The sequence below is a fragment of the Pleurodeles waltl genome, chromosome 3_1 (genome assembly GCF_031143425.1).
Source record: "Pleurodeles waltl isolate 20211129_DDA chromosome 3_1, aPleWal1.hap1.20221129, whole genome shotgun sequence".
NCBI lineage: Eukaryota > Metazoa > Chordata > Amphibia > Caudata > Salamandridae > Pleurodeles > Pleurodeles waltl.
In genome coordinates this window covers 359,418,256-359,446,055 of record NC_090440.1, presented here as the reverse complement: position 1 = coordinate 359,446,055, position 27,800 = coordinate 359,418,256, and the positions used below count along the sequence as shown (strand labels likewise).

Sequence of the window (27,800 nt, the reverse complement as noted above, 5' to 3'; positions counted from 1 at the left end):
ACCTCCCTATAAAAGATAAGGGGAGGCACAACCATATCCTCAGCAGCCTCCTTCTTTCTTCCCATACTCTATTATAATTGACCCTTGCTACCTCCTCCAAGTTAGCTGTTATTTGCACCCCAAAAATACCTTATCTCTTCCTTAAATAATGGGCTTTGATAAGTAGTATTCGAACACATAATTTCTGTCTTCTCTTGGTTCACTTGGTAGCATGCCAGTCTACTAAATTCCTCTAAAGAGGATAGTATACTAGGGACAGAACCCACTATATCTTTGGTATATGCCATTAAGTCATCCGCATAAAGTGCTACTTTCATATCTGAACTGTTACTTTGAAACAGCAAAATATCTGTATTCCTTCTGATCATTACAGCCAATGGTTCAATATATAAATCAAAAAGGAGGTGGGAGAGCGGGCAACCTGCCGAGTCCCTAGTCCAATCTTAAAATTGCTAGATAACTTGTCATTCACCAAGACTCTGCCAGTTGGATTCTTATACAAAGCTTGTATTGCTCTAATAAAAACATTTCCTAGCTCGTAGGCCTCCATCGTCTTCTGCAAGAAAAGCCAGCTAACCCTATCGAAAGCCTTGGCCACATCAAAAGTAAGAACCGCTAAAGAAGTATTTTCAAAATGGGCTAAGTCTATTGCACCTAATAAGCCATGCATAAGCTTGTAGAGTTGTCTTCCCCTAATAAAGCCTTTCTGATCTTCATGGACCAGAGAGTTAACCACCCTCTCCAGTTTATTGGCCAAAATATGCGTGTACAATTTATAGTATGAATTTAATAGTGAAATAGGTCTATATGATTCACATTCTGTCTGGTCTTGTCACAACTTATGTGCTGCTTTAACCTGGAGTCCACAGAACAAGCGGCGTGGGTGTTGTTCTTGAATGTTCGGCCTTGGCCCAGGTAGGGGCAACTCTTTCTGGTAGCCACGGTGCTGCAGGCAATGGGAACGCCAAGAGCAGACCATGTCCCTCAGAAGTAGCGCCAGAGAGAAAAAAAACCTGAAAAGGGGAAAAAACCTTCAAAAAGATAGGTTCCTGAAACAGGAACAAAAAGAACAGATATCAACAGAGGCAAAATACAGGAAAATATACTGGAACCGACGAGAATCAGCACAGGAAGGCAAGGAAATAGGAGGGAAGACACCATCCAAATGGAAAGTGTTGCAGTGCAAGGAGAGAAAGAATCACAGCCCTTAAATACCAACAAACAGGAAGCGACCAACAGGAAGTACAAGGACACCATCTTAGATAGGGAAAAAACACATAGAACAGAATGGACTAGGAGCCATAGAGAGTAGGGAACAAGGAATGCTGGGAAGAGAAGGGTAATATGGGAAGGGAGAAAAAACATAAAGGAAGGCACAACCAGATAGCCAGAAAAAGCAGAAAAGAAAAGAACAGGTGAGTGGGGGGGGGTCAGACCTGCCTAGGAGCGCAGTGTGTGAAAGTAGAACGAGGCCCCATGCCCAATTTGGGGCCTCGGAGAATGCAGAGCAGCCTAGGGGCGCGGCGCGTCTTATGACCGCGTGCTGCGGCCCAAGCCGAATGTTCGGCTTGTGCCGCGCGCTGCGGCGTGACAGGTCTTTCCTGGGCTTCAAGATCAGGTTAATTGTAGCTTCCTCCCATGATTTTAGTGCCTCCATATGTGCAAACAAAATTTGATTGAATAATTCCATCATGTAAGGAGCCAACTGTTCATGCAGATAAATGTATAACTCATTTGGCAGGCTATCAGGACCTGGAGCTTTCCCTTTCTTTAGACTCTTAATCGCCTCTTCCATCCCTATCCTTGCCTCCAGCTCCTGTTGTTGCGTTGCATCCAAACTTGGGAGATGGATACCCTTTAGAAAGTTTTCAACCTGCTCCTCCGAAACCTCCAGATCTTCTGTGTAGAGTTTTTGAAAAAAAGACATGAAGATATCACTTGTTTCAATCCTGTGATTGTGTTTCTAATAGAGACTATTTCGTTCTTTGACCGATCTGTTTTTATTTTCCATGCTAACAATTTACTGCAGACTTTTTCATATTCATAGTGCGAAAATCGACTACTCTCCCACCTGCTCTTATTTTGATTTCCAAAAATTGTTGGAGCTCATTGTGATTCGATTGGGATTGAGAGGCTAGTGCTGGTGTTCACAGACAACACCACCGTCATGTGGTACTACAGCAAACAGGGCCGGGTGGTGTCCTGGACCCTTTGTCACAAGGCCCTGCATCTATGGACATGGTTGCAACTTCAATGCGTTGCTCTGGTGTTTCAACACCTGGTTGACTCTTTGAATGCTAGGGTGGACAAACTCAGCTGCACTGCCTAGCAGATCACAAATGGCATCTCCATGCCGAAGTGGTCAATGGGCTCTTTCAACAGTGGGGAGAACCTTTGTTCGATTTGTTTGCCACTGCTGGGAACAAGCAGCAGGGGAGGGTTCTCTACCCAAACCTGTTTATTCTTTACCATCTTACATGGAGATTGAGCAGCAGTTGACAGCTTTCTACCTTCCTCATGAAGTCTGTGATATTATCTTGGCAGCCTGGCGTCCCTCCACTAAGACTGTATATGCCTGCTGTTGGCAAAAATTTGTGGCATGGTTTTGAGAAAAGCAAATTGATCCCCTTTTTGCCCCCCTTTCTCAAGTTCTTCTTTCTCTCACTGGTTCTGCCCTGGGCACTCATAAGGACCATGTGTTGCAGTTGCCTTTAACATATGGTCTTCAACATATTTTACCTCATTCATCCTTTATCCTACCTCAGTCGGACCTGAATCTTGTCTAGTTATTTCTAATGTGCGCTCCCTTTGAGTTGCTTCAAAATCCTCCTCTAAGGCTGCTTACCATCAAGACTGACTTTCTTGTGATGTTAACAACTTCCCGGAGAGTGAGGGAGCTTCAGGCTTTATCTTCCAAGCCTCCTTACCTCACTAGCTATCCTGACAAACTGGTGCTTCACACAAGAGCCTCCTTTCTCCTGAAGGTGGTCACTTCTTTTCATTAAGTCAAACCCATCACCCTGCCTGCTTTCTACGCTCATCCACATCCCTCCAAGAAAGAGGATCAGTCTGGGCCAAAAATGTGTGTTGTCATTTTACTTTGACCGCACACGAGAGTTCCAGGTGGACGAACAACACTTCATGGGGTATGTAAGAGTGCAGAAAGGATGGTCCATGCAGAAGCGGACCATCTCCAGATGGACTATGCTCTGTATAAAGATCGGGTAGGCATTGGCTAGGAGCAACCCACTGAAGGATTATGAGCTCATTCCTCCAGAGCTAAAGCTTCGACCACAGTGTTAGGACATGGAGTTCCAGTCCTGTACATCTGCCAGGCAGCAATGTGGGCCTCATTGCACACATTCAAAAAACACTACCACCTGGACAGTCAGGTGCGTAGGCATGGGCACTTTGCCCATACAGTCCTGCAGGACTTCCTTGTTGGAAATTGGTCAACAGACCCACCTCCGGCAGAGGTATTGCTTGGATATCTATTGCAAGGTAAGAAATCTGTGGTTTGAAGTCTCTGTCAGATGAAAAAGTTACTTACCTTTGGTAATGCCTTTTCTGGTAAGGATGCTATCTAGCCACAGATTTCTTACCAACCCACCCAACCTCCCTGCTCTGCCAACAGGTTTATAGGAACAGGGCTGTTGGCCTTTCAAAGCCCTAGTTTTATACACCAGTTGTCTTCGTGGCTCAGCGCTCCTGGCATAGGAAGTTGCAAAAAGAAACTGACGTCAGCGCCCCTAGGTGGTGCCTATATAAGCACTATGAACATCACTTCCAGCTTGGACAATACCACGTGGAGCCGAGCTATGCCACCTTACAATGTGCAGGAGTACTGCTCACAAAAAAATATTCTAAATCCAGCATGGGGATTATTCTAATTTAAGGAATTGGGCTCAATAGTCTCCACGAAATAAGGCATTACTGAAGGTAAGTAACTTTTTCTTTTTAGTCATATGTGTTAAAATATGTGAAATAATGCATTTTTAAAATATTTGCTAATTGATATTCTCTTCTTACTGTTGTTTGTGTAGGCCCTGACACTAAACTAATGCAGAACAGTGGTAGAACAACACTTAAAAGAACAAGTATCGATCATCTAATGAATACTCTAGTTTTATGGGTAAGTTGATTGAAACAACAAACATTAGCCGGTAATCAGGGGCTGAATACATTTTCTTCATCAAACAGTATTGTCGTTGATGATTATTTTGAATCTGATACATTAAATGATATGTCACTGTGTTTTTATTGTATCCCTCAGCTAAAACATCTAGGTTGTGACACCAGACCTGTTGACAATGATTTTCTATCCTTTCGTCATTTCTCATGGGACAAGATTAGTTTCCAAGCATTTCTTGATTTTGATTTTCTTTTGGAAACCTACATGTGAGGGTGGAAGGTTAAATCTCTCTGTGATATCGTTGAAGGATTTTAAAGTGTCACACTTTAGCAGGTCATCCAGTGATTTTAGTCTGTGAGAAGCCCAGGAGTCCCATTAAAATGTTTACCTCAAATTATTAAACCCTCAATGTTAGATAGTTGGTGCATATTGGGTATGTTTGTGGATTGGGAAGAGTTTATGTGCTGCATTCAATGAGCTTAGCACAACTCATGTTGATAGGGGCAGGGATAGTACATTGTGGGTTCTCTTGTAATCGAGTCAGTTGAGATCTGGGATTTTGGCCAAGCAGAATCTCCAAATTGGTACTCACCATCGAATTTCGTATAGTCATCAATGCAGAAGTTGTGACAGTTGGTGTGCCAAATGGTGAAAGGATGTGTCTGGGAGTCTCAGTCCCTCAGAACCCATGGCTACATGGAGTTTAGATTGACATATATATGGTTTTACTCTTACCCAGACAATGATCTGTATCTTCAGATTCATCTCTTTCACTATTTTGTTGGGTACTGTGAGAGTAACATTTCCCATAGGAAATTATACCTTGAGACTACCATTATTTTTAACACCTGGATTCTCCTCCAAAGTGATAATTGCCCATATTCTCACTCATGGGTTTCAGTTTGCCTCTAACCATAATCCACAGGCCTTTTTTTTTACTATGACCCCAAGATATTTCAGGCTTGATGGATTCTACTGAAAGCCATGCACTTTTGCAATTTTTCCTGTTGGAGTCTCTAGAAATTGGCTGCACATGAAATTTGTCCCAATTGATTTGGTGTCCAGAAAAAGAGGTAAAATACATCACAAGGCAAGTCAGGTTGGGCAAGGACTTCTCTGGTTTTTGACTGTACGGAGAATGTCCTCCTTGTATAATAGCATTTTGGATGTACCAGCTATTGTATCAACCCCCTCAATGGAATTTCAATGGTTTAATTGCTGCTCTCAGTGGCCTTAGTGCAAGGAGGAAGAGCAATGGAGAGAGCAAATACCCTTGCTCGGCTCCCCATTTATTGAAAAAGTGTCTGAAAGTAAACCACCACATTCAGTTGCACCATGGGTATTTACATAATCATAGCACCTTGGCTCAAACGTTCAGACCAGTATCGGATCAGTGTACATAAAAGATACTGTCATTCAATTTTGTCAAAATCCTTCTCAGCATCCAATGAGACTGAGCTCATGACCTCGGGGTCATCTTTCACTGACCATAACATGTGAAACAAGTCTTAGGTGATTCCCTGATGTACAGCCGGGCAGGAATCCCACCTGTGAATCGCATACCTAGCTCGGAATTTCTTTTCTCAAGTGGTTTGCTGTATCTCATTGTTATTTATGAAGCCTACGAGGCCACGGGAACATGCATTGGCTACAATTGGCAGTAAATTAGCATCTAAGTGGTCTGCGCATTGTAAGTGCTCAATCGTCTTTCGATTGTGGCCCTGACACTTATAGCTTTCAAATGTCGGTGCAGGTGGAAGACTGAGGCTGCACAAGCCAGCAACAAACAAGAGGAATACGTACTCAGCCCATTGACCTTCTGGAATTGACTTACCCTTGTTGCTTTCACTCTCCTCACCCCATTTTGTAATAAGTTGCTAAAAATCAATTTAGTTACCCGTTATATAGATTCCATGAATTTTGGGCCATATGTAGTAAGGTATTTTGCCTTCTTATCTAAATGCACAAAACCCATTTTAGGAGTTCTCCACCTTGTAAATGGGATTTACGGGCCATATCAAATTGCAATTTGGAAGTGACATATAGGGGGCATTCCTTCCAATTTGTAATTTGGTATGCAGTGTATTAGTGGTTTGCAAACTGCAGTTTCAGTCGAACATCATTAATAGGTTACCAAAACCTCAAAAGAGGGAATCGTCTCACCCCCAAAGGCAATGAGCAATGGTCCACTTCATGTCCAAATTGAAAACTTTTTTACAGCAGCACCAGTCCATAAAAGAAGAACAGGCAGTTTTAATTAAAGTTTTACATTTAGGAATGCAAACATGGGGATGGTATTCTGCTGTTCATAGCAGCCATCTTCCCTGTGTTTGTGGTTAATCCCAGGGGACATCAAATTTCGATCAATTATTATTCATTAGATTTTGAGAAGCCACCTACTAGTATATAGGTCACTTTATAAAATTAGAGTCTGTTTACCCAATTTGCAACTACGTTTTGGAAGCAGGCTTACGTTTGGCCCATACATTGTTTTTTCCATGTGACCCTAATTATATTTGAAAATTGATTTTTATGGCATGTCTTTAAATGGGAAACTAACCGCTTCACTTCCCATAGTGAAAACCAACTCATTCTGCTCTTGCCATAACAGAATCCCATGTAGGAAAGCAGAGAAAGCTCCTTATCCCCAGGGCCCTTATTTGGAAAGAAACTGGCACTTTCTTAGGTTGTGTAAAACATTTTATTAACAACATGGCTGAAATTGAAATATATATCAAATCGGGGCTAATTTGTGGCCTACAAAGCAATTCACATTTTTGTTATATTAACAAATACAGTTATGGACAAACCCACTGTGCATCATCCTTTGACAATACTAAACCTTAGCCAGCCTAGGGGATGGGTAAACATCCTGTCAGACAAATTCAGTGATCCGTAAAGCTCCTGCAGGAGACCAGGCAGCATTGCTAGCTTGGCAGAGAATTTCATCCTAGAGAAATATTCCTTCTGGGGCCAACATGGGAAAATGGTTCAAAGCAAATTTAACGTTCCATATTTGTGAATACCTAGGCTCAGACGTTTTTTAAAATCTCATTGCCATAGAGGCTTACAGATCATGGCATGTTCTCATACTGTGAAGCTATCCAGAGAGAGGTACCCTGCTGAAATATATGAACGGAAGACATTAATGGTCTTAACGGCCAAGCCAGCCTCAGATAGTCCCATCAAGAAATTAGCTACTTGGACATGGTCAACCTCACAAGATCCAGACATCATTCCAGATACCAAATGGATTGTCTCCTCCGAGCAGTCCTGCATCATTTAATCATGTCGGGCCTCATGTACAAAGCATTTTTCTAGTTGCAAAAAGGCCAATTCACAGAATCTGCCTGTTTGAGACTAGAAAAATGCTTTTTGGGATGTACAAAGCACAAATTGTGATTCATTAACTTTGGGGTTTGCGATTCAGTATTAAGAATTGGTGTGTAAGGGTGTTCCTTCCTAATACTGAATAGCAGTGGCATGTGTGAATGTTTTGCGACCAAAATGCAAGCGCAAAACATTCACATTTTACCACCAATTTCAAATTGGTGGTAACCCATTCGCAAATAGGAAGGGCTCCCGAAAGGACCCTTTTCCCTTTGTTAATGTTTTTAAAACCATTTTTTAGGATAAGACAGTGGTCCCGTAGACCACTTCCTAATCGTAAAAAATGAAGTGAAAACTTGTCATTTTCTTTTTTAAACACATTCCGTTTTCCTTTAAGGAAAACGGGCTGCATTGAGGAAAAAAAAAAGATTGCTTTATTTAAAAACAATGACAAACATGGTGGTCTGCTGACACCACCAGGCCACCATCCCTGTGATTTTTGTGATTCCCAATGGGTCACAAAGTGAGGCATACCTTATTAATATTCATGAGTTAGGCCTATTTAGGACCCACTGGAAATTGCAAATGAAACTCCAGTTTCATACACTTGAGATAGCGATTTCCTATTTGCGATTTGTGGGATATCACAATTAGGAAATTGGTAATTCACACCTTCGTACATGTGGCCCATTGACCTTCCAAGCTCTTTGGAAAAAGGCCTCTGCCTGTTTTAGGATGTCCAGAAACAGCCAGCAACTCCGATAATCCTCCTCGCCATCAGGTGAAAGAACCCTTCAAAAGCAGCTGGGAAAGAAGATTGGAAAATCCGAAGAAAGTTCAAGTAAATTTGGAAAAGTATACTTGGGCTCATCAGAGAAGTGGTATCAGTACTGAGTCCACCTTCTGCATCTACACTTCGGCCACTACCCTCATGATTAACTTGTCCCCTTATTCTGAAGGAAGCTGTACAATGCTACATCTTGAAGCATTTGCGTAGCTAACAGGTGTGCTAAAAAGCAAGAAGATTCACCTCTCATGACCTCTACCTGGTCATTAACTGCTTGAAAATCACTGAGTAAAGCATCTATTTGCTTGACTTCCACCGAACCTGGAATTCCAGTTGTTTGCAACATTCTGAGCATGAGAGATGTATTCTGCCACTACCAATATCTGTTTGCCCGGGCAGAAATTTCAAAAGTCTTTGGCTAATTTTGCCAATATCTTCACATGGTTCTTCACAGATGTTTCATATACTTGACTGCAGAGTTGTTTTTTATGCACAGCAATATGTGACAGATCTCTCTCTGCTTTGTCAGACATCTCACCACATAAGCCATGTTAGTAGTTCCATAAACCTCACATGCACTTTAAGATAGTCAGTAGATAATTACCCACTGATAGAAACATCACTACATCCAACACTCCCACCACTTCAGCTGGCATCCCACTTTGACTAGGTCTAAAGTACTCTCAATAATAGACTGGCTATTCCAGGTCTCCTTGTGGTTGTGTCACCAAGAGATTTATGTTTTGGCATCCTTGGAAAGGAAGATCTATTGCAAATAGACAAGATATTTCTAAGGGTTAAACTGCTATTCTTGTGCAGGCACAGTGGAATCTTCTTTTTTAGTTTACCATCTTTTAGTGGGAAAGACTTACCAAAGCATCTCCCGAGTATATTATTTACCGTAGAAAGGCAAGATTGCCTGGAGTCCAGTGAATCAAAAGGAAGGCATTAAGGTAGATGATCAGTCACAGACTTCATCACAGAAGTCCAGCACAGGCCTGAGGAGTTTGGTGAAGCACTATGGTGCCAACAGAAATCCAAAATGGAGAACATTTAACTCGAAGGCGTGAGGCCCCTAGCAAAACTTAAAATTAGGTGTGGGCCAAAAGTGGGTAACACCAGAATCGCCATACAGACTTCTAGTGTACGGAAGTCTCACTGGAGGTAAATCTTCTACGTCTTGAAATTCCAGTAGATCAACCACTTTTTGAACTCTGAAGTTTATCATAAGCCAGAGGTCTTTACTTCTATTTTGTATCAAGAAACAATGTTCAAATACACTTATGGTAAAGCCTGGTTTGAAGTATAAATCCTTTGGACTTCAAGCTTACCACCTACTGATATGCGAGTGTGGTCTCCTCCAGCTAAGGGCTGTGGCCACCATTACTGTCTTGGGGAATAGTAGAGCTGTTTTAGAATCCAAAAACTGTTTAGAGGCCCCATGCCTGTGTCAGGTTGGAAGAAAGACTGCCAACCTTCTTCCTCAGTCTTTGTTGCGGAATGGGGATAGTTCTTATGTGACTATCCTCTAAAAATTCTACCATTGCCCTAAATATTCTGCAGCCACCTCTGGTGGTGACAAAGCCCCTGAACCTTTTTTGATCCTGGCACAGAGCAGCCATTTTGAACCTTAATTCATCTTGTAGCTTTGGACTTTAGAGATGTCAGTCAAGCCTTGCCCTGACTTTTGCAAACATGTAGGACCCAAAGACTTTCCAGATAGAGGCCTGTTAGAAATGGGGTCGCTGGTTGGCAGTCAGGTTGCACTCTGTCCAAGCAGGGACCCTCACTCTAGTCAGAGCAATGGAAAAACACATTTAGATAACCCCTGCTTACCCCCTTTGTAGCTTGGAACAAGCAGTCAGGCTTATTCAGAAGCAGTGTGTAAAGTACACACAGTAATACAGTGAAAACACTACAAAATGGTCACCACACCAGTTTAAAAAATAGGAAACATTTATCTAAATCAAACAAGAACAAAACGACAAAAATCCAACATACACAAGTCAAAATATGAATTTTCAAAAGTATAAAAATCGTACTACATAGAAATCAATGAAAACATTGATTTTACACACAGTACCTGGTTTGCGTAAAAAAAGAAAGCCGCACGGGTGCACGTGCATCGTAAAAGTCAGTGATGTGTGGATTCCTTACTCTCAAGTGAGGCCGTGCAATGTTTCTTCTCCGGTCAAGTAGGCAATGCATTGTTTTTCTCACTTGCAAGAGAGCAATGCTTCGATTTCTGGACAGGGCATCATGGATCCACGCGGGTTCACGATGACTTTGATGCCCAGGGATGATGCGTGAGAAATCTGGTGGCACAGTGTTAGAAAACCGCGCTGCTTGGGGTTTGTGTTTTTATCAGCAGCTGCAAGCGGGTGTTGCATTTTTTCTCCACCTGCTATGCGTTGATCTCCCAGCTGCTATGCTGGTGGAGCATTCTTGCCGCAAAGTGGGTGGCACGTCATTTATCAGCCATGTTGCAGATGGTGCATAAAAACTTTCCCCTCACAGTGTTCTGTGCATGGATTTCAGCTCTTGTTCGGCCAACTTCACCCTTCAAGGGCCCAGGGACTGGATAGGGCACCACTTGGAAGGACAGGAGTCTCAGCAGAGAGTACACGTGCTGGAAGAGGAAATCTTTGATGGTCCTGAGACTTCAAAACAAGAGGCAAGCTCAGATCAACCCCCGGGAGATTTTTCTTCAAGCAGGAATGCACAACAAAGTCCATTCTTTGTCCCCATTCACAGGCAGAAGCAGCAACTGCAGGATAGCCCAACAAAGCACAGTCACAGGCCGGGGCAGCACTCCTCCTCAACTCTTCTCCTCGGCAGAGGTTCCTCCTGATTCCAGAAGTGATCTAAAGTCTGGGGTTTTGGGTCCACTACTTATACCCCTTTCTACCTTTGAAGTAGGCAAACTTCAAAGGAAAGTCTCTGTTGTTCACAGGATTCCGCCTTGCCTAGACCAGGCCTCAGACACTCCCCAGGGGGTTGGAGACTGCATTGTGTGAGGGCAGGCACAGCCCATTCAGGTGTAAGTGACCACTCCTCCCTCTACTCCAGCTCAGATGGCTCATCAGGATATGCAGGCTACACCCCAGCTCCCTTTGTGTCACTTTCTAGAAAAGATTCACAAACAGCCCAACTGTCAGTCTGACCCAGACAGGGAATCCACAAACAGGCAGAGTCACAAAATGGTTAAAGCATGAAAATGCCTACTTTCTAAAAGTAGCATTTTCAAACTAACAATTTAAAAAACAACTTTACCAAAATATGTATTTTTAAATTGTGAATTCAGAGACACCAACCCCCACATTTCTATCTGCTCTCAAAGGGAATCTGTACTTTAAAAATATTTAAAGGCAGCCCCCATGTTGACCTATGAGAGAGATAGGCCTTGCAACAGTGAAAACCAGATTTAGCAGTATTTCACTGTTAGGACATGTAAAGCACATCACTACATGTCCCACCTTTAACATACATTGCACCCTGCCTAGGGGGCTACGTAGGGCCTACCTTATGGGTGCCTTACATGCATAAAAAGGGAAGGTTTGGGCCTGGAAAGTGAGTACACTTGGGAGGTCGAATTGGCAGGTTAAACTGCACACACAGACACTGCAGTGGCAGGTTCGAGCCATGTTTACAGGGCTACTAATGTGGGTGGCACAACCATTGCTGCAGGCCCACCAGTAGCATTTGATTTACAAGCCATGGGCACCTCTAGTGCACTTTACTAGAGACTTACTAGTAAATCAAAAATGCCAATCATGGAAAAACCAATTATCCATACATTTTACACAGGAGCACTTGCAGTTTAGCACTGGTGAGCAGTGGTAAAGTGCCCATAGTACCAAAAACAGCAAAAACAGAGTCCAGCACACAGTCAAAACATGGACAGCAGAGGCAAAAAAGACAGGGGAGACCACGCCAAGGATGCTAGGTCTAACAAGGCCTGGTTGTCTAGAGTAGAGACAGCATTCAGAAATGTACTTCTTCTAGAAAGGGTATCCACAGGGGACTTACTAGTAAATCAACTATACCAATCATGGAATAGGCAATTACCCATACATTGTACACAGGGGCACTTACACTTTAGCACTGGTAAGCAGTGGTAAAGTGCCCACAGTACCAAAAACAGCAAATACAGAATCCAGCACACAGTTAAAACATGGGAAGCAGATGCAAAAAAGACAGGTGAGACCACGCCAAGGATGCCAGGTGTAACAAGGCCTGATTGAAGAGACAGCATTCAGAAATATACTTCTCTTAGCAAGGGTATCCATAGAGGCTCCCTTTGGCCACCAGTCTTGCTTCAGAGTTAGCAAGCTCTCCTTGCTTAAGGTCCACTTTAATTAAAAGAGAATACTTCAGCTCTGTAGACAGGACACTGTTGACATAGCCCAAAGTGTGCACAGCCTGGATGCCTTGGCCTCTTCCGCCATAAGGAAAATTTTGGTAAGGGACCTTGTGATGTCAAGCAGCTTATGCTGGAAGAAAGACTTGATTAATACCCTTCTTCTATTTTTTATAAAAATATCAATAGCAAAAATATTAACTGTACATATATATAATGTAAAGTACAAAAAAACAACTGTGGTCCAAAATATCCACATTATATTTGTAAGTAAATGCACTTAATTGTAATTAATAACATTGTATTGTAAAATAAAAATAAATGATTCTTTTAAAAAAAATTGGAGTAACATTTTTTGTAAAATACTTACCACTTTAAAATACGTTTGATCAATAGATTATATTAAATTATCAATTGCTATAAATGTATTATACAGGCCTGAGAGGAAAATCAGACTTACCATTTTAACCATTGAGGAAGTCGTACATTTGAAAAGGGTCATATTTGCTATTTTAACTTCCGTCCAACAGACATTTAAGAAAGTGCAGGCATAGGGGTAGTGGGTGTCCGGTTCACTACACGCAAATAATTTAAGTACCCATTGCAATTTAGTTGACACATTTGCACAGCATCTTTCAAAAAGGTAAATTCAATTGAATATCCTACAATGTGAACACAAACAACTGATCTATTTTGTCAAATAAAAAAATCAGAGTATCAAAAAATTTTCATTATTGAAAAAAGTTTAATATATATGTAGTATCCCACCATCCCCCACATAAAACATGCAAATCTAACAAAAGGCAATACAATTAAAAAAAATTCTAATTAAAAGTAAGTTTGACTTTTTAATTAATTAAAGTTTAATAATATTTTTTAGACAGCACTACCTACACATTTTCCCAAAATAAAACTTACACCCGCAGTCCGAATGTTTTCAATATTTACTTTTACCTCAAACATATAGAGCCAGATGTATGAAACATTTTGCATTTGCAAACACTTTAATTCAGAGTTATTGACTGCAAAAATGTTTCTATTTTAGGAGTCAGTAAAAATTAAACAACTGGATACTGATTCAGTATTTGGAATGGTTGTTTTTTGGGCATCCCTGCCAAATACCGAATAAGTATCAGTTATATCAGGAGTTTGCAACCCGAATTCCACTCTTGAACAATTGAAAAGTTACTGACTCCCTTGATGGGGTGGTAACAAATATGGAACTGGAAAAGGGCCCCATTTGGAGCTCTTACACTTATTGAATTGTCAAACGCTTTAGAAAATTAGGTTTAAAAAAGCATTTTCTTTTTTTTTTTAATTAGTCACATACATGGTGGTCTACTGACCTTTTCAGGCCACCATCCCTTGGATTGTGAAAAATCAGGATGAGTCACAATATTCAACCTGCCTAATGAATATTTATTGGGAAGGTCAAAATGCATCTCTATCAAGTTACTTGCTTTACATAAAAACATATTGGTAAATAAGTTAGTTTGCAAAATATGTTTCTGGTTGTGAAAAGACTGGTCACAATTTTCAGCCATTCTTTGTAACAGAGCCTTGGTAAATATGGCCCATAATCACATAATTCAATAAGTTTAGAAATATTAACTATGTTAAATTAAAAGGAAAAAAAAAGTAATGCTAATCAAGTAGGATTGTGGATCTGGTCAACATAAACGTCAGTATATATGGACTCAGCCTGCCAATATCATCAGGAAATGTTGACATGGGTCCTATCTAGATCACAATGTCCCCATCTGAACCCCTAAACATGACTACTCAGATTCCCAAGGAAATTGTGTAAACAGATCTACCCTTTCGTTGTCACCCAGCATACCCAAGATGAGACACAAGGAAGATGCAAAAAAAATGTTTCGAACATTTATTGCAACAGTCTTATTCTTGCATAAAAACATGAGCTGCTATTATGAGACAAACGAGACAAAGCTTGGTAGCTAGCATTACAAAAATGGTGAAAAAGATAAACAGTTATTGTGTTGGTACACTCCTATCTGCTACTAATTACACTATCGAGAGCATAGTGGGAGTACCCTTTGCCAGACTAACTGGTATAGCCCGACCCCCATACCTGGGTAAGATGTAACAAGAAGCCAGGAAGCTGGTCTGGTGTAGTGCAGGCTATTGTTCTGTGTGGGTAGAGTTCACACTCAGGATCAGCATCAGAGTCAGCCAGTTTGCATCTCGGGCACTGTGTGCCGTGTTCCAGGATAATCCCAGTGGAAGTGATTCTCTGATGAATATACCACAGAGGCAGTTTTTATAATACAAGCTCAGTTCATGTCACACTGTGTCGGGGGGGCAGACTCAAAGTTATGAAATGTCTTCTATCAGGAGCCGATCTGCACAGACAATCAAAATACTTAGGGCATCACATTCTGTGTGGTGAACCTTGGACCGAGTGCACAGATTAGATGGCATCAACTCGTACAAGAAACCAGCAACATGTACAGTGATTTCTCAGTACATTATCACATTACTGAAAGGTTAACAACAGAAAAGAAATGCTAAGTTTAATATGTGCATTTTAAAATGGAGGCACTAAGTGGGCCATTATGTGCTTTACCACAATCCTTAATATAAGTAATATAAGTAATATCTTCATTAACAAATATATAGTAGCCTGGAAGGGAAAACAGATATGTGTGCCACCTCCTTCAAAGGCTAGGTGACAACCCTGTTTTGGGGAATGTTGGCAGGGATAAGGAATTCTAAATGTCACAAATTGGAGTAAATACAGTGCCATACTTAATTCCAGAAATTACCCAATGTTAGAAATGGGGTTACTGGTTGACTAACAACCTCAATCATAGTCTGACACAAGCAAACCCCAAATTAACCTTTGCTGAATCCCCTGATAGTTTGACACAGAACAGTTTGGACACATCTGTGTTTATTTAATTAAAGCTGTTCTGACTACTAAAACCTATTTTTTTAGGGGGGCATTTAATGTTCAAATAGGTTATCTTTCTTTTTTACACTTTTATGATGTTAAAGTGTTTATCTTCTCTGACTTTTCCTAGTGGTCACCTCCATTGACCAATATACTAGCAATTTCCGGTAAATGCCTAGCTTGTGAGTAAAGATGTTGAGGAATGATGTGCACAATGTCTGTGTGGCTTGTCTTCCTGACTCCGAAAACCTCGAGGACTTTGACTAAAATGTAATATAGGAGAACACGCCAGAGGTTAGGGGCTTGGGTCTAGGCAAAGAAAGGCAAAATTAAGGACAATAGTCTATTTACAATCATTCAAAGGCAGCGTCCCATTCTGCAGCAGATTGGAGTGGTCTCAGCTCCACCTTCTCTTCCTCACATTCTGCTGGTTCTGGAGGTGAGTAGACAACAACTCATCACTGATGCTCCTGGCCCCTGTTGAGTTGGCCAATGTTGAGGCATTTGCAACAGGAATTTCCAATCAAAGATTCAGCATTGAGACTGACATCAAAAGGCTCACACAGCTCAGAGTAAACATTGAGCCACCTGCCATCATTGGAGGGTGATTTCCCATCCCTTAAAGTATCTTCCTCTTCACCAAACCTGGTTCACTTTCCATCTATAAAATCCATAAAAGTATTGTGCCATCTTCTCTAGATACTGAAGATTTTGAGTTTATTTGTTCAGATGAAGATTAGTCTCATTATCCTGCTCCAGTTTTTCAGCTTCCTGAACTATTTTTGCAAGTTCCAGTTCATCTGCAGCCTGAAGACTCTGTCGTCCTGTCTGGTGTGATTCCTCGATCAGAGGCAGCACTCTCTCAGAATCCCACCTTTTTAGAAGCACCACATCTGTATAATGACACAAGATGATCAGAGTGGTGAAATGGGGGAGAGGCGTTTTAGTAAGGGTACTGGAAGGATGTATATCTGGGATGAGATGAAGATCTGAGGTAAGCTAAAATTCCACTGGTTGAAAAGTTCATTGAGTAAATTCATTTGTGCCAATTCTACGTCTTCATTACTTGAAAACCAACCGTGACAGCAGTAGCTAACAATCAAAAAGTCTAATACAATTACTATGTGACACTTATGAACATCTATCAAGAAAATACAAAAATGGACACCACCTGCCCCTTCGGGTCCCTTACCACAGGAATAATGTGCAGTCCATTTGCCTAAAAATGTAGATACAGTTATTTTATATACATACAACAATCCGTTCACTACTTGAATGCTGATTAGTTATACATACGTGCAGTAGTGGCTCACTGGAGGGGGGAAGAGGCAGGGTGGCACAGCGCGTGGGAACGACAAAAATTAAATAAAACGTGCCTTCCTCCTGCGCCGCCCCACTCCTCTGGCTCCAGTACTTGCAGGCACAGGTTTCCTGTTTGCCCTGCAGCCAATCCTAACGCTGCTTTCATGCTGATGGCAGTGTGAAAGAAGCATTGGGATTGGATGGAGTGCCGTAGCTGGATGCTCCGTGGCAGAATGGGAGCCTGCTCTCTCCAACCGGGCAACACAGTCCTGGGTTGGAGAGAGCCCAGTGCGCATGTGTGTTTGGCTGGCCCGAGACGGCCGGCCAAATATACATGCACACTGAGGGGAAGTGCTGTGCTCTCCCCCTCATCCCTTTCATTGCCCGTGGCCCCTCCCCTTTTACAATAAAACGATAATTAATATAGTTGATTTTGTTTTATTGTAAAAGGTTTACAGCTGCTGCTGCTGTTGGCGGGGTGGGGGTCGACGTTCCTCCTCTATAGCGGAGGAGCTGCCCCTGCATATGTGTTTAAGCAAGCATCCCAGTCACTGATATATGGGCTATCCCTACCGATATATACACATTCTAAGACTGAGATTTAAAAAATAGCTTTCTATTCACCTGATTAGCTCTCTTGAGGCTTAGATTCAGTTTTGTTCCTGGAGGAAGTCAGGGTGTCTATCATCCTAGTATGCAATATTAAGTGTTTTTGAAATCCATGTAAGTTCATGAAATTTGGCATGCACCGAACAAACAAACAAAAAAAAAAAGAATTCTCAGAGAATTTTTCCTTACCAAATTCACTGTGTCTAGACAACCACCATTGGAAACTTTTATTACCTTGTGACTCTTCCTCTATTCAAATCAGAAAATTCCAGTTACTGAATTCATTGCCAGACTGTCAAAGACTTGAATAACATTCATGGCGGTTTGGATGTGGCTCTTTTTTATAGATTCAGTGACGGCCACTAAGATTTTCAAGCATGTAGTCTTGCAAGATGTGTTTCTTGAAATCTCTTGAGTGCTACAGGAATCAGCCCCGGGCATTTGATGCACCATCCTCACAGATTAATTCCTTGATTGAGCCACAATGTCTACCAGTATTGGCCCATCATCTACAGCCCCAAAATCAACTTGCACAATACCACTCAAGGCGCACTAAAAAAAAACAGGACCTATCACATTAGTGCTTGAAGTTTATCACTATCGTAGGGAGGTGGGCCTCTGACACCACCATGGCACGTGAGGTCCTCCAGTGAAAGACCTTGTAATTCCAGAGATGTGTCTCCGTATGAGTGCTTGCGCAAGAGACATACAGAAGAAAAAGAGAAGAAAAAGAATCAGACTGACAGAGAAACATATTAACCTCTGATCTGAATCTCCTAATCCTAGAAAAGGTCTTTACCTCGGGAATCAGACTTAGTGAGTCTTTCTCTAGTTGCTCTAACCACTTCCATCTAGGATGATCTAATGACTTTCCACAATCTCTATAACAGAACTGGGAGAATGTTTCATCTGCAGACTGAAACACCTGAGGTCTCAGGCCTGCCATTGCAAGTCATGTGTGTACTGTTTCACTGCCACTTCAACTTGGCATTTAAAACTGCTTGCCAAGCCTTAAACTCTGATTTTATCACATATGTCACCCGTAAGGTAGCCCACAGAGCAGGGTGCTATGTAAGTGAAAAACAGTACATGTGCTTGTAAGTTGTACATGTCCTGGTAGTGAAATACTCCTAAAGTCGTTTTTCACTACTGTGAAGCCTCCTCCTCTCATAGGCCAGCATTGGAAATTCCCTTGTATAATTTTAAGTGGTAATTTCTGATCTGAGAGGAGTGGCATTGTCATGTTTGTTAGGGTTAGAATGGTGGTGAGAAATCCTGCTTACGGGTGAAGTTGGATTAAACATTACTATTTTAGAAATGCCACTTTTAGGAATTAGGCATTTCTCTGCATATATTGCTCTCTGTGCCTTACAGCCTATCTGCAAATCCATGTCTAGTCTGTGCTGGTTGACAGCTCCCCTTTGACATTACACCCAGACGGCCATAAACACAGGACACTCAGCTGCATCTGCATTCATCTGCATACTGATGGGTCTTCCTGGGCCGGAAAGGTGGAGAGGCTCTCCATTACACTTCAAAGGCTAGTGGCCTGATGTCACACAAGGGACTGATAAACCCCCACATATTTCCTGGCAGACAAGACTTGGTTGAAAGTGGAAGTATTGCTCATCAAAACCACTCTTTTGAAGTTTTCCTCTACTACAGAGGCACATTTGGGTATATATACTGGGTCTGTGATCCCTCCCCCTAAAAGCAGACACTTCTGGACCTACAGCTGGACTCTGTCAGAGGGACTGCCTTGCTGCCCAAATAACTCATCTGGACTGCTGTTCTGGAAGGACTGCTCTCCTGCTTGTTGGCCTGCTGCTCCCTGTCTCTGCTGGAAGAACTAAGCCCCACAAGTGATCTCCAAAGGTTTGGACTGAGCTTGCCTCATGCAAACACGAGACAAATAAGTCTCAGGGCCATCAAAGACTTCATCTGAGAGAGAAAATCCACTGTGTTGAAAAATGTGATGAAACGCATGCCAAAATCGATGCATCGCTTGTCTCATGGCTGAAAAATAACCACATCACCTACCAGATCGATGCTGTACATGTTTCACTTTCATATCCCTGCTCTGCAGTAAGGGGCCAAGGCTGCACACACAGAAATCAACTCATCACCTTGTCTGCGAGGAAAGAAACGACATATCACTACCGTCATGCCGGAAAAATCAATGCATAGCTTTACCTTCAGACGCATCACCTCCTTTGCATCCCTCTGCGTAGTTATTTTTGACGCATCCTTGATACTTTGTGCTAAAAAGACACAACCACTGATACTTATGGATTAACACCCATCTAAACCTTTCAAAAGTGACACACCCGCCATGCACAGTTTTCTCATCAATAATTTTATTGCGAGTGTTACAGTGATATTATCATTGATGTCATAGAAGATGTCATGAATGATGTAGTATGTGGGGTATTTTGCAGTGCATGGCGAGGGCCTGAGTTATTATTTTTTCAAATAACTATAACCATAGCTGCTGCATTTCTATCATTTTGTGTCTGTAAAATCTAAACCTACCTATAAGGTCCCTGTAACCTTTGGATTTTTAGTGAATTTCTAAGGTTTCTTTTAATTCTGTTTCCTAACTAAAGCCCCTGTAACCTTATATGTACACTTTCAGCTTTTTGGCGTAAATCTGTTCAGTAGTTTTTAAGATATTAAAGGGAAAATACATTTGTATATCTAGGGTCATGGATCCTTCCTGACAACTTTGCGAATAATGAGAGCACGTTCAGGGGCCCCCGTCTCCTAAAAAAATTAATGAATATTAAGAGGCCGGACCATGGGAAATGGGGACCCCAGGGCCAGCACTATAACTTGTGCCCTCACCATGCACTGCTAATTACCCCAGATATTACAGCACTCATGAAAAATTGTATAATGTCACTAAAAATATCAATGAAACATGAGAAGACAAAACTGTGCATGGTGGGGGCGCGAGTTATAGTCACCTTAGGCCATGAGTTCTAGTTACTTGAAATAACTAACTATAACTGGTGAATTTCTCTGGTTTTGCGCGACTAAATTCAGAACCTAACTATAGCGTCCCTGTAACCTTTGTTTTTTTCAGTGACTATATATATATATATATATATATATATATATATATATATATATATACATACACATTATTTTTCAGATTCTTATGCCTTTATAACTTTGCACTCATTTGCAAATGTTTGTGAAACTTTACAGACCTGCTGTCCCCTTTCATTTTGGTAGGACTGAATGAAAGTTTTGCCGCATTTGGTCAAGGAGGTACAAAGAAAAAAGGGGGTCCGAAAACAGGCTCTGTAGACTTTTGTGTTTCTCGTAGCGCAAAGCTGTATTTTTTATAGAATTTGGCGGTATTACATATTAGGGGGCACAGATAATTCTGTGGGATACTGCAGGTAGCACAGTCAGTAAATGTTAAGTTACAAGGAATTTCAACTGATATCTTGTAGCAAAATACAACTAAAAGTAGCAGGAAAGGCCAAAAAATAAACAAGAATGCATATGTAGACTTTCGATTTACAAATTGAAAAACTGAAAGACCCATTTATGGTCACATGTTAATGCAAACCTATAAACAAATACCTAAAAAATACAGTACATCTTAATCTACTTGGGTTTTCTTTGCATGGTCTCTAGCTCACAAAATAAAACTGTCCCAATAAGCCAAACAAAAAATGTCTTTCTTATGCGACTCTGTGCAACAAAATGAAAAATCATTCTAGCAGTGAGCCACACAAACTACTATTTGGAGGGCATGATAATTGGCCACTAGGAAAAACATAATCTCAAATTTTATAACAATAACAATGATTGCTTTGAATTCACTTTGCCCTTCATATGTAGCGTAATCCTGCTAAAATGAGCTAGGAAGCCCAAAGACTGAACTTGACTGCATATGTAAAGTATCATATTTACTACATGAACAACTGAAAGACCCCTTTATGGTCACATGCTAATGAAAACCTATAAAATAAATACATTACAAATTAAATACATCTTACTCTACATAAGTTTTCTTTGCATTCTCTCTGGGTTTCAAAATAAAACTGTGTCCAACAAGCCAAACATAAACCAACTTCCTTGTGTACTTCTGTGAAACAAAATGGAAGCGTGAGCTAGCAGTGAGCTACACATATGACTATATGGAGGACATGATAATTGGCCATTAGGAAAAAAAATCTTAATTTCTCCAACAACAATTGGCTTTTTTTCACTTTGGGCTTCATATGTAGCACAATCCTATTAAAGATAGCAAGGAATAGATAGGAATTCCTCAGATATTACATCCCCAATAACTTTCCACCTATTTGATGAATCACCACAAAACTTTGCAGACCTATAGCATTTTTTTGCATTTTAAGATGATTGAAATTTTTGTGGTGCTTCATTAAGGGGGTGAAAAGATAAAAGGGAGTCCCAAAACATATTTTTCCACTAATTAATTTTCCATAAATGCGGTATTTGACATACTGTGAAAACGGCTGAATGGATTTACATGACATATGGCAGAATTATACTTTATGGTGCAGAAATTATGAGTTTTGGGTACTGCAGTTAACTAGGGTAAGTATTTTTTAAGTTATAAGGCATTTAAATTTAGTGACATCTGTCACTAAAGTTTGTGAAACTACAGCAGTATATGGCTGCTGATTTATTTAAAAATATATTAAACAATACATTTCTCTATCTATTACCACTTTAATGGTCATTGCCATGCACCACAGTACACTGCAAAGTTATCACAGTATACCATGGCCCAATATATAACTAACTTATGGTGTCACATGAGCAATGCAATACATCAGATTTTCAAAGGAATACAAGGCACCGTGCTCGGCTCTGCGTTGCTTGGTAAATCTGGAGAAATGCAGGCCCGCACAATTAGCTGTTTTGCATTACTCGACACACTAAAATCTACATTGCTGCTAAAATTCACATCCATCCATATGCAGCTCTACTGTAGCCACTCTACCATACACTATTCAACTCAAAGCCACTCCAGTCTACGCCATTACACAGTACACAGTGCCCCTGTATGCCCCTCCAATCTACGTCACTCCACTGTACACCACTTCAGTTGAGTCTACCTCTCTATTCGCTATTCCACTCTAATCCATTCTAATGGACACACTTCCACTCTTCTCCATTCCACTGTATGCCCCACCATTCTACAGCAATCCGCTGTACGCTGTTCCACTGTATGCCACTGCATTGTACACCACTTTATTCTATACACTCTGATTGGACCCCACTCCAATGTAGCCACTGTAATCTATGCTATTACACTCTATCCCCCAAAACTCAAGTCTACACTACTCCATTGTACGTGAGTCCACTCAACGCTTCTCCACTATACACTGTTACACTCTATGCCATTCCACTGTACAACTCTCCACTCTACCGCATGCCACTCTACTCTATTACACTGTAAACAACTCCACTCCGTGCTAGTCCGCTCTATGCTTTTAGACTGTATGCAACTCCACTCTATCCCTCTTCAGTGTATGCATCTCCACTATATGCCACTCTGTTATACACTTCTCCAGTATATACTATCCCATGCTTTGCAACTCCACGGTATGCCACTCTACTCCATGCTTTCCCACTAGGTGCCACGCACTCCAGTGTATGACACCCCACTTTACACCACTTCATTCTATGTTCTTCGATTGGACCCCACTCCAGTGCACGCCACTGTATGCCATTACTCTCTTCCCATGCCACCATATGCCATTTCAGTCTACACCACTTCATTATACACCACTCCACTGTGCGCGACTCCACTATACACTATTACACTACGATACTCCACTGTACAAAACTCCACTCCACGCCACTGCACTCCATGCTATTACTCTGTACAGAGAACTCCACTCTGCTCTTCAGTAGTACACTGTATGCAGCTCCACTCTATGCCTCTTCACTGTATGCCACTTCTCTGCTATATACTACTCCAGTATATGCTGTTCCACTCTACACAATTCCACTGTTCGCCACTTCACTCCGTTGTTCCACTATATGGTACTCCACTGAATGCTACCCAGCTCTATACCACTGCAGTGTATGCCGCTCCACTGTATGCTATTACACTCTACCCAATTCCAATGTACATCACTTCAGTCTACACCACTGTACTGGATGCCACTCCACTATACTCTGCTCTACTCTGCCATTCCGGTGACTACCAATCCACTCAATGCCACTCAATTCTAGACTTCTCGCTTGTACACCGCTGTTCGCCACTCCACTATATACTGCTCCACTCTACATCACTCCACTGTGCAGTACTCCAATCTTCACCATTCCACTGAACGGCACGCTACTCTACTCTACGCCACTCCACTGTACTCCACTCTATGCTATTCCACTGTATGCCACTCTATTCAATGCTTTTACACTGTACGCAATTTCAATCTTTGCCCCTCTACTGTATGGTATTCCACTCTTACCCGCTATACTGTATGCTATTACACTCTACCCACACCACAATAGACAGCTCCAGTGTAACCACTCCACTATACTCCACTCCACTATATGCTACTACACTATACAATATTAAACTCTATGCCACTGCACTGTAAGGCACGCCAGCCTATACTACTCCACTCTGTGCTATTCCCCTTTGTGCCACTGCAATGTATGCTACTCCACACCACTCCAGTTTACCCTCCTTCACTCTATATAACACCACTATACAAAACTGTACTACACTCTATGCCACTGTACTAGACTACTCTATCCTCATACATTCCACTGTCCAAATGTGCACTCAACTCTGTACTCTGTTACGTACAATACTATACTCCACTCTGTGACCGTTTCCAACAATGTATGACACAACACTCCTCTCTGCTGTATGAGAGGCCACTCCAATTTTATAACAGTTTCTTCGACTCAACACTACACCACTTCAAAACTGTACACTACTCCACTCCATGCCACTCCATTGTACATCATACCAATCTATACTGTATCACTCTAAGCCACTCCACTATTCTACAATCCACTTTACAATATTCCACGGCATGCTACTCCACTCTGTGGCAATCCAATCTATGCCTCTACAGCGTACTCCACTCCACTCTACGCCACTCCATTGTATGACACTCTTCCCCCACTCTATATAACTCTACTCTATAAAAGGTTACCACACTTGATGGCACTCACTGACATTCTACTCCACTCTATCCCCGTACATTCTTCAGTAAAACTCAATGCTCCACTCATTGTCCATACACTCCAGTGTACAGCACTCTATTCCACTATACAACACTTTTCTATATGACACAGCACTCCACTGTATTAGATCCCACTCCATTGTACAGCAGTTTACACTCCATGCCACTCTACTCTCTGGCCCACCAATACATGCTATTTTCATTACACCACTGGCTTGAACTGTTGTGAAACCATTTTCCAGGAGGAAGGGTTTCGTTTACTTTAGGAGGGGGAAGGTGGTACTACACTGTCTTGTTCTTTGAAGGAGAGCTCACCAATTGCAGCAGACGCCCTTGATGCCTCTTTTGCTCAGACCCCTCTCAACAGACTTAACCATCCCTCCACACAGACCGGCCCCTGCTTCAGGCCTCTCGACCTAGGTTCTTCAACACCCTTTCCCTGGGTCAGGCCTACTACCTGTGGACTCAGCTTGTTGCCCTGACATGACAGCCTGGATGTCCCTGCGTATAATCTGTGCCCCTGACTCAGCCAGCTGCAGTGCCACCTTGTTGGCACCATTACCCTGGAAGATAGAAGACTCAGTTCTACGTTCAGTGTTTTGTGCACAAGAGTGGCCCCCTCCAGGCCTGCCGTATTGAGCTGCCACAGTAAGACAGTTGTGGTTCGTTCACTTTTGTTCTTCTGTTATCAGCATGTATTTATGAAGCCACATCTGGGAGAGCCACTCTAACCTGCTTTTACCAGGCAATGGTGTAACTACACTTGAGAGGGGCCCCCCTGCAAAGTACATAGAGGGATAATCCCCCCTGACCCAGTCAAGAGCCTGTGCATATTGTCAGCCAGTGCGTGGTGCATGACTGAGTGCTGTTAATGGGGCCCCCTAGAGTTCAGGGGCCCCCTACATACCTAGGGCTAATGTTGCACCACTGGTACCAGGGGCAGTTTCTGCTCTCACCAGGGCCTGCTTTAACGCACAGCACCTCTCTGTACCCTGGATAGAGAGGGGGAAATCACCCAGCCCTATTCCTGCTACCCAGGCTACACAAGACCGCCCTAACGAGGACGAATGCCACTGTCGTCCCATAAATATCTTTTATTGGAACATCCATCTAGTTCCTGTGAAATATGAACATTGGGGAAAATAAATAACAAAATGCCATAATCTCGCTTGTCGATAAGAGAGTACACAGTTATTCCAATTCAACATTCAGATTTATTGTTCGCAGTGGTTAATTTTTATTTCTCTGATGGATACAACTACCTGTGGATTCCTCACCTAATGAATTCTCCCCAATGTGCAACATTCGACAGAAACTTCTTTCCAACTCTGCATGTCAGCGATGACATCACAATTGCCTGACTCCACGCAGCTCCGTCTGACATCATCGTGTCAATAAGAGGTGTTCGCCGGCGTGCTGACATCAGTTCCCTTTTTTCAGTGCCTTTGATAACGGTTATTTCTCCAGCTCTTGTATCGATTGCTGTTGAAAGGGATACTTTGTATTTTCAGAAAATGTCTGCTCCGAAGAAGTCAGGGTTCAAGCCTTGCAGAGAATGCGGGGGTCAAATGTGAGTTACTGACCCTCATAATGACTGCCTCTGGTGTCTGAGCTCGGACCACGACATTCAGGAGTGTGGTTCGTGCCAGCAAATGAATCCCAAGGCTCTTAAGGAACATGAAGCCAAGTTGTTTTTAGCAAAGGCTAAAAAAGAGAAGAGGAGTCACCATAGATCTTTGGGGAAGTCGGCGAAGAGTCATAGAAAGCATAGCCATCACGATTCCCGGCGTCGTTCCAGAGGAAGTCGTTCGAGGTCGAGGCCTCCATCTGCTTGGCGCCATAGTCATGGGGGGTCAGCCCGACGGTGATTCCTCAGCCTTCGACTCCGCAGACTTCTCCGGTGCCGTCGACCTTTGAGGTGGTGGAACCTTGGAGTCCTACCTTTTCTCCTGCACATCCGGCTATCCAGGATCCGGCTCCGACTCCACAGGAGTATCCTGTCTTCACTACTCTGGGATCGGATCCAGCGACATTCCTTAATGCCATGTTTGCCATGTTTCAGAGCATGGCGCCGGGAGGTGGTGCGCTGGCTGGCCCCACTGGTCCCTTGGCATTTAATTTAGGTGCTCCGGCTCCTTAGAGACCGGCGCCGTTCATACCATTCTGTCCGGCAGGGGACACTAGCCTGGCACCGGTGCAGCCGTCGACGTCGGTGGAAAGGCCTTTGACGCCGGTGTCTATCCAGATGGAGTCGTCCCGAAGCCGGATGGCGTTGGTTGGTAGAGATCAGCTGTCCACGGTGCCGATGGATCCATCTCCGGCGTCGGATTGGTCCGGAGATCGAGTGTTGACACCTATTCGACTCCGTTCTTCGATGTTGGTCAACTCTTTGGCGACGCCGGGGCTAGAGGCAAAGTTGCGTTCCCGAAGGAAGGCCCTGCAATTGTTGGAGGAAGGAGAGTACCGGAGAAAGCTCCTTGAGGAAAGGGAGATTGAGGAGCCCCTGGGTGACTTTCAGGGGTTAGACACTGCCAGTGGGCTGGATACTTCCCCGGATTGGGATTTAGCCTCACCAGGGGAGTATACCAAGGAGGCAGCCTTGTTTCATTCTGTGTTAAAGGCTGCTGATTTATTAGATCTCCTGCTTTCTGTTGCCCAGGTCAAGACAAACATCCTGACAGAGGTGCTACATCCTGCCACTGCTGTTGCAGATCCATTGCTGCCTTTTAATGAAGCTCTCATGGATCCCATTGTTGAGGTTTGGAGAAAGCCTGTTTCTTCATCAGCAGTGAACAGGTCGGTGGCCAGGAGATATAGATCAGCTCCAGGGGACCCTGGGTTCCTTTCGAAACACCCGTCTCCGGAGAGTCTGCTGGTACAGGCGTCTTGTTCATCCCGGTCTGCTCCTGGCCCCTTCCCTGGTGTGCCATCTGACAGGGAGTCCAAAAGGATGGAACAGTTTGCAAATAAGGTTTTCTCGTCCTGCAGCATGGCGCTTTAGTCAGCAAATGCCACGTGTATCCTGGGTAGATACATTCATGCTATTATGGATGCAGCTAGAACTGCGTTGCCGAATATGCCCCAGGACTTGCAAGGACTCCCTACGGATGCCCAAGATGCAGCAACGCAAGTCATACAATCAGGACTGGACACCACGGACTCGCTTGCTAGAGCCA

The 27,800-nt window shown here is 42.6% G+C and overlaps 1 protein-coding gene across 1 annotated transcript in view; it reads left to right on the top strand.

Annotated features, from left to right (window-relative positions):
• The window catches only part of ATP8B4 (ATPase phospholipid transporting 8B4 (putative)), a 2,552,767-nt gene that overhangs the window by 902,450 nt on the left and 1,622,517 nt on the right, over positions 1-27,800 (top strand). The window contains exon 10 of the mRNA XM_069222521.1: positions 4,044-4,132. Coding sequence (XP_069078622.1) covers positions 4,044-4,132 — 89 coding nt within the window. The remainder of the gene's footprint in view (positions 1-4,043; positions 4,133-27,800) is intronic.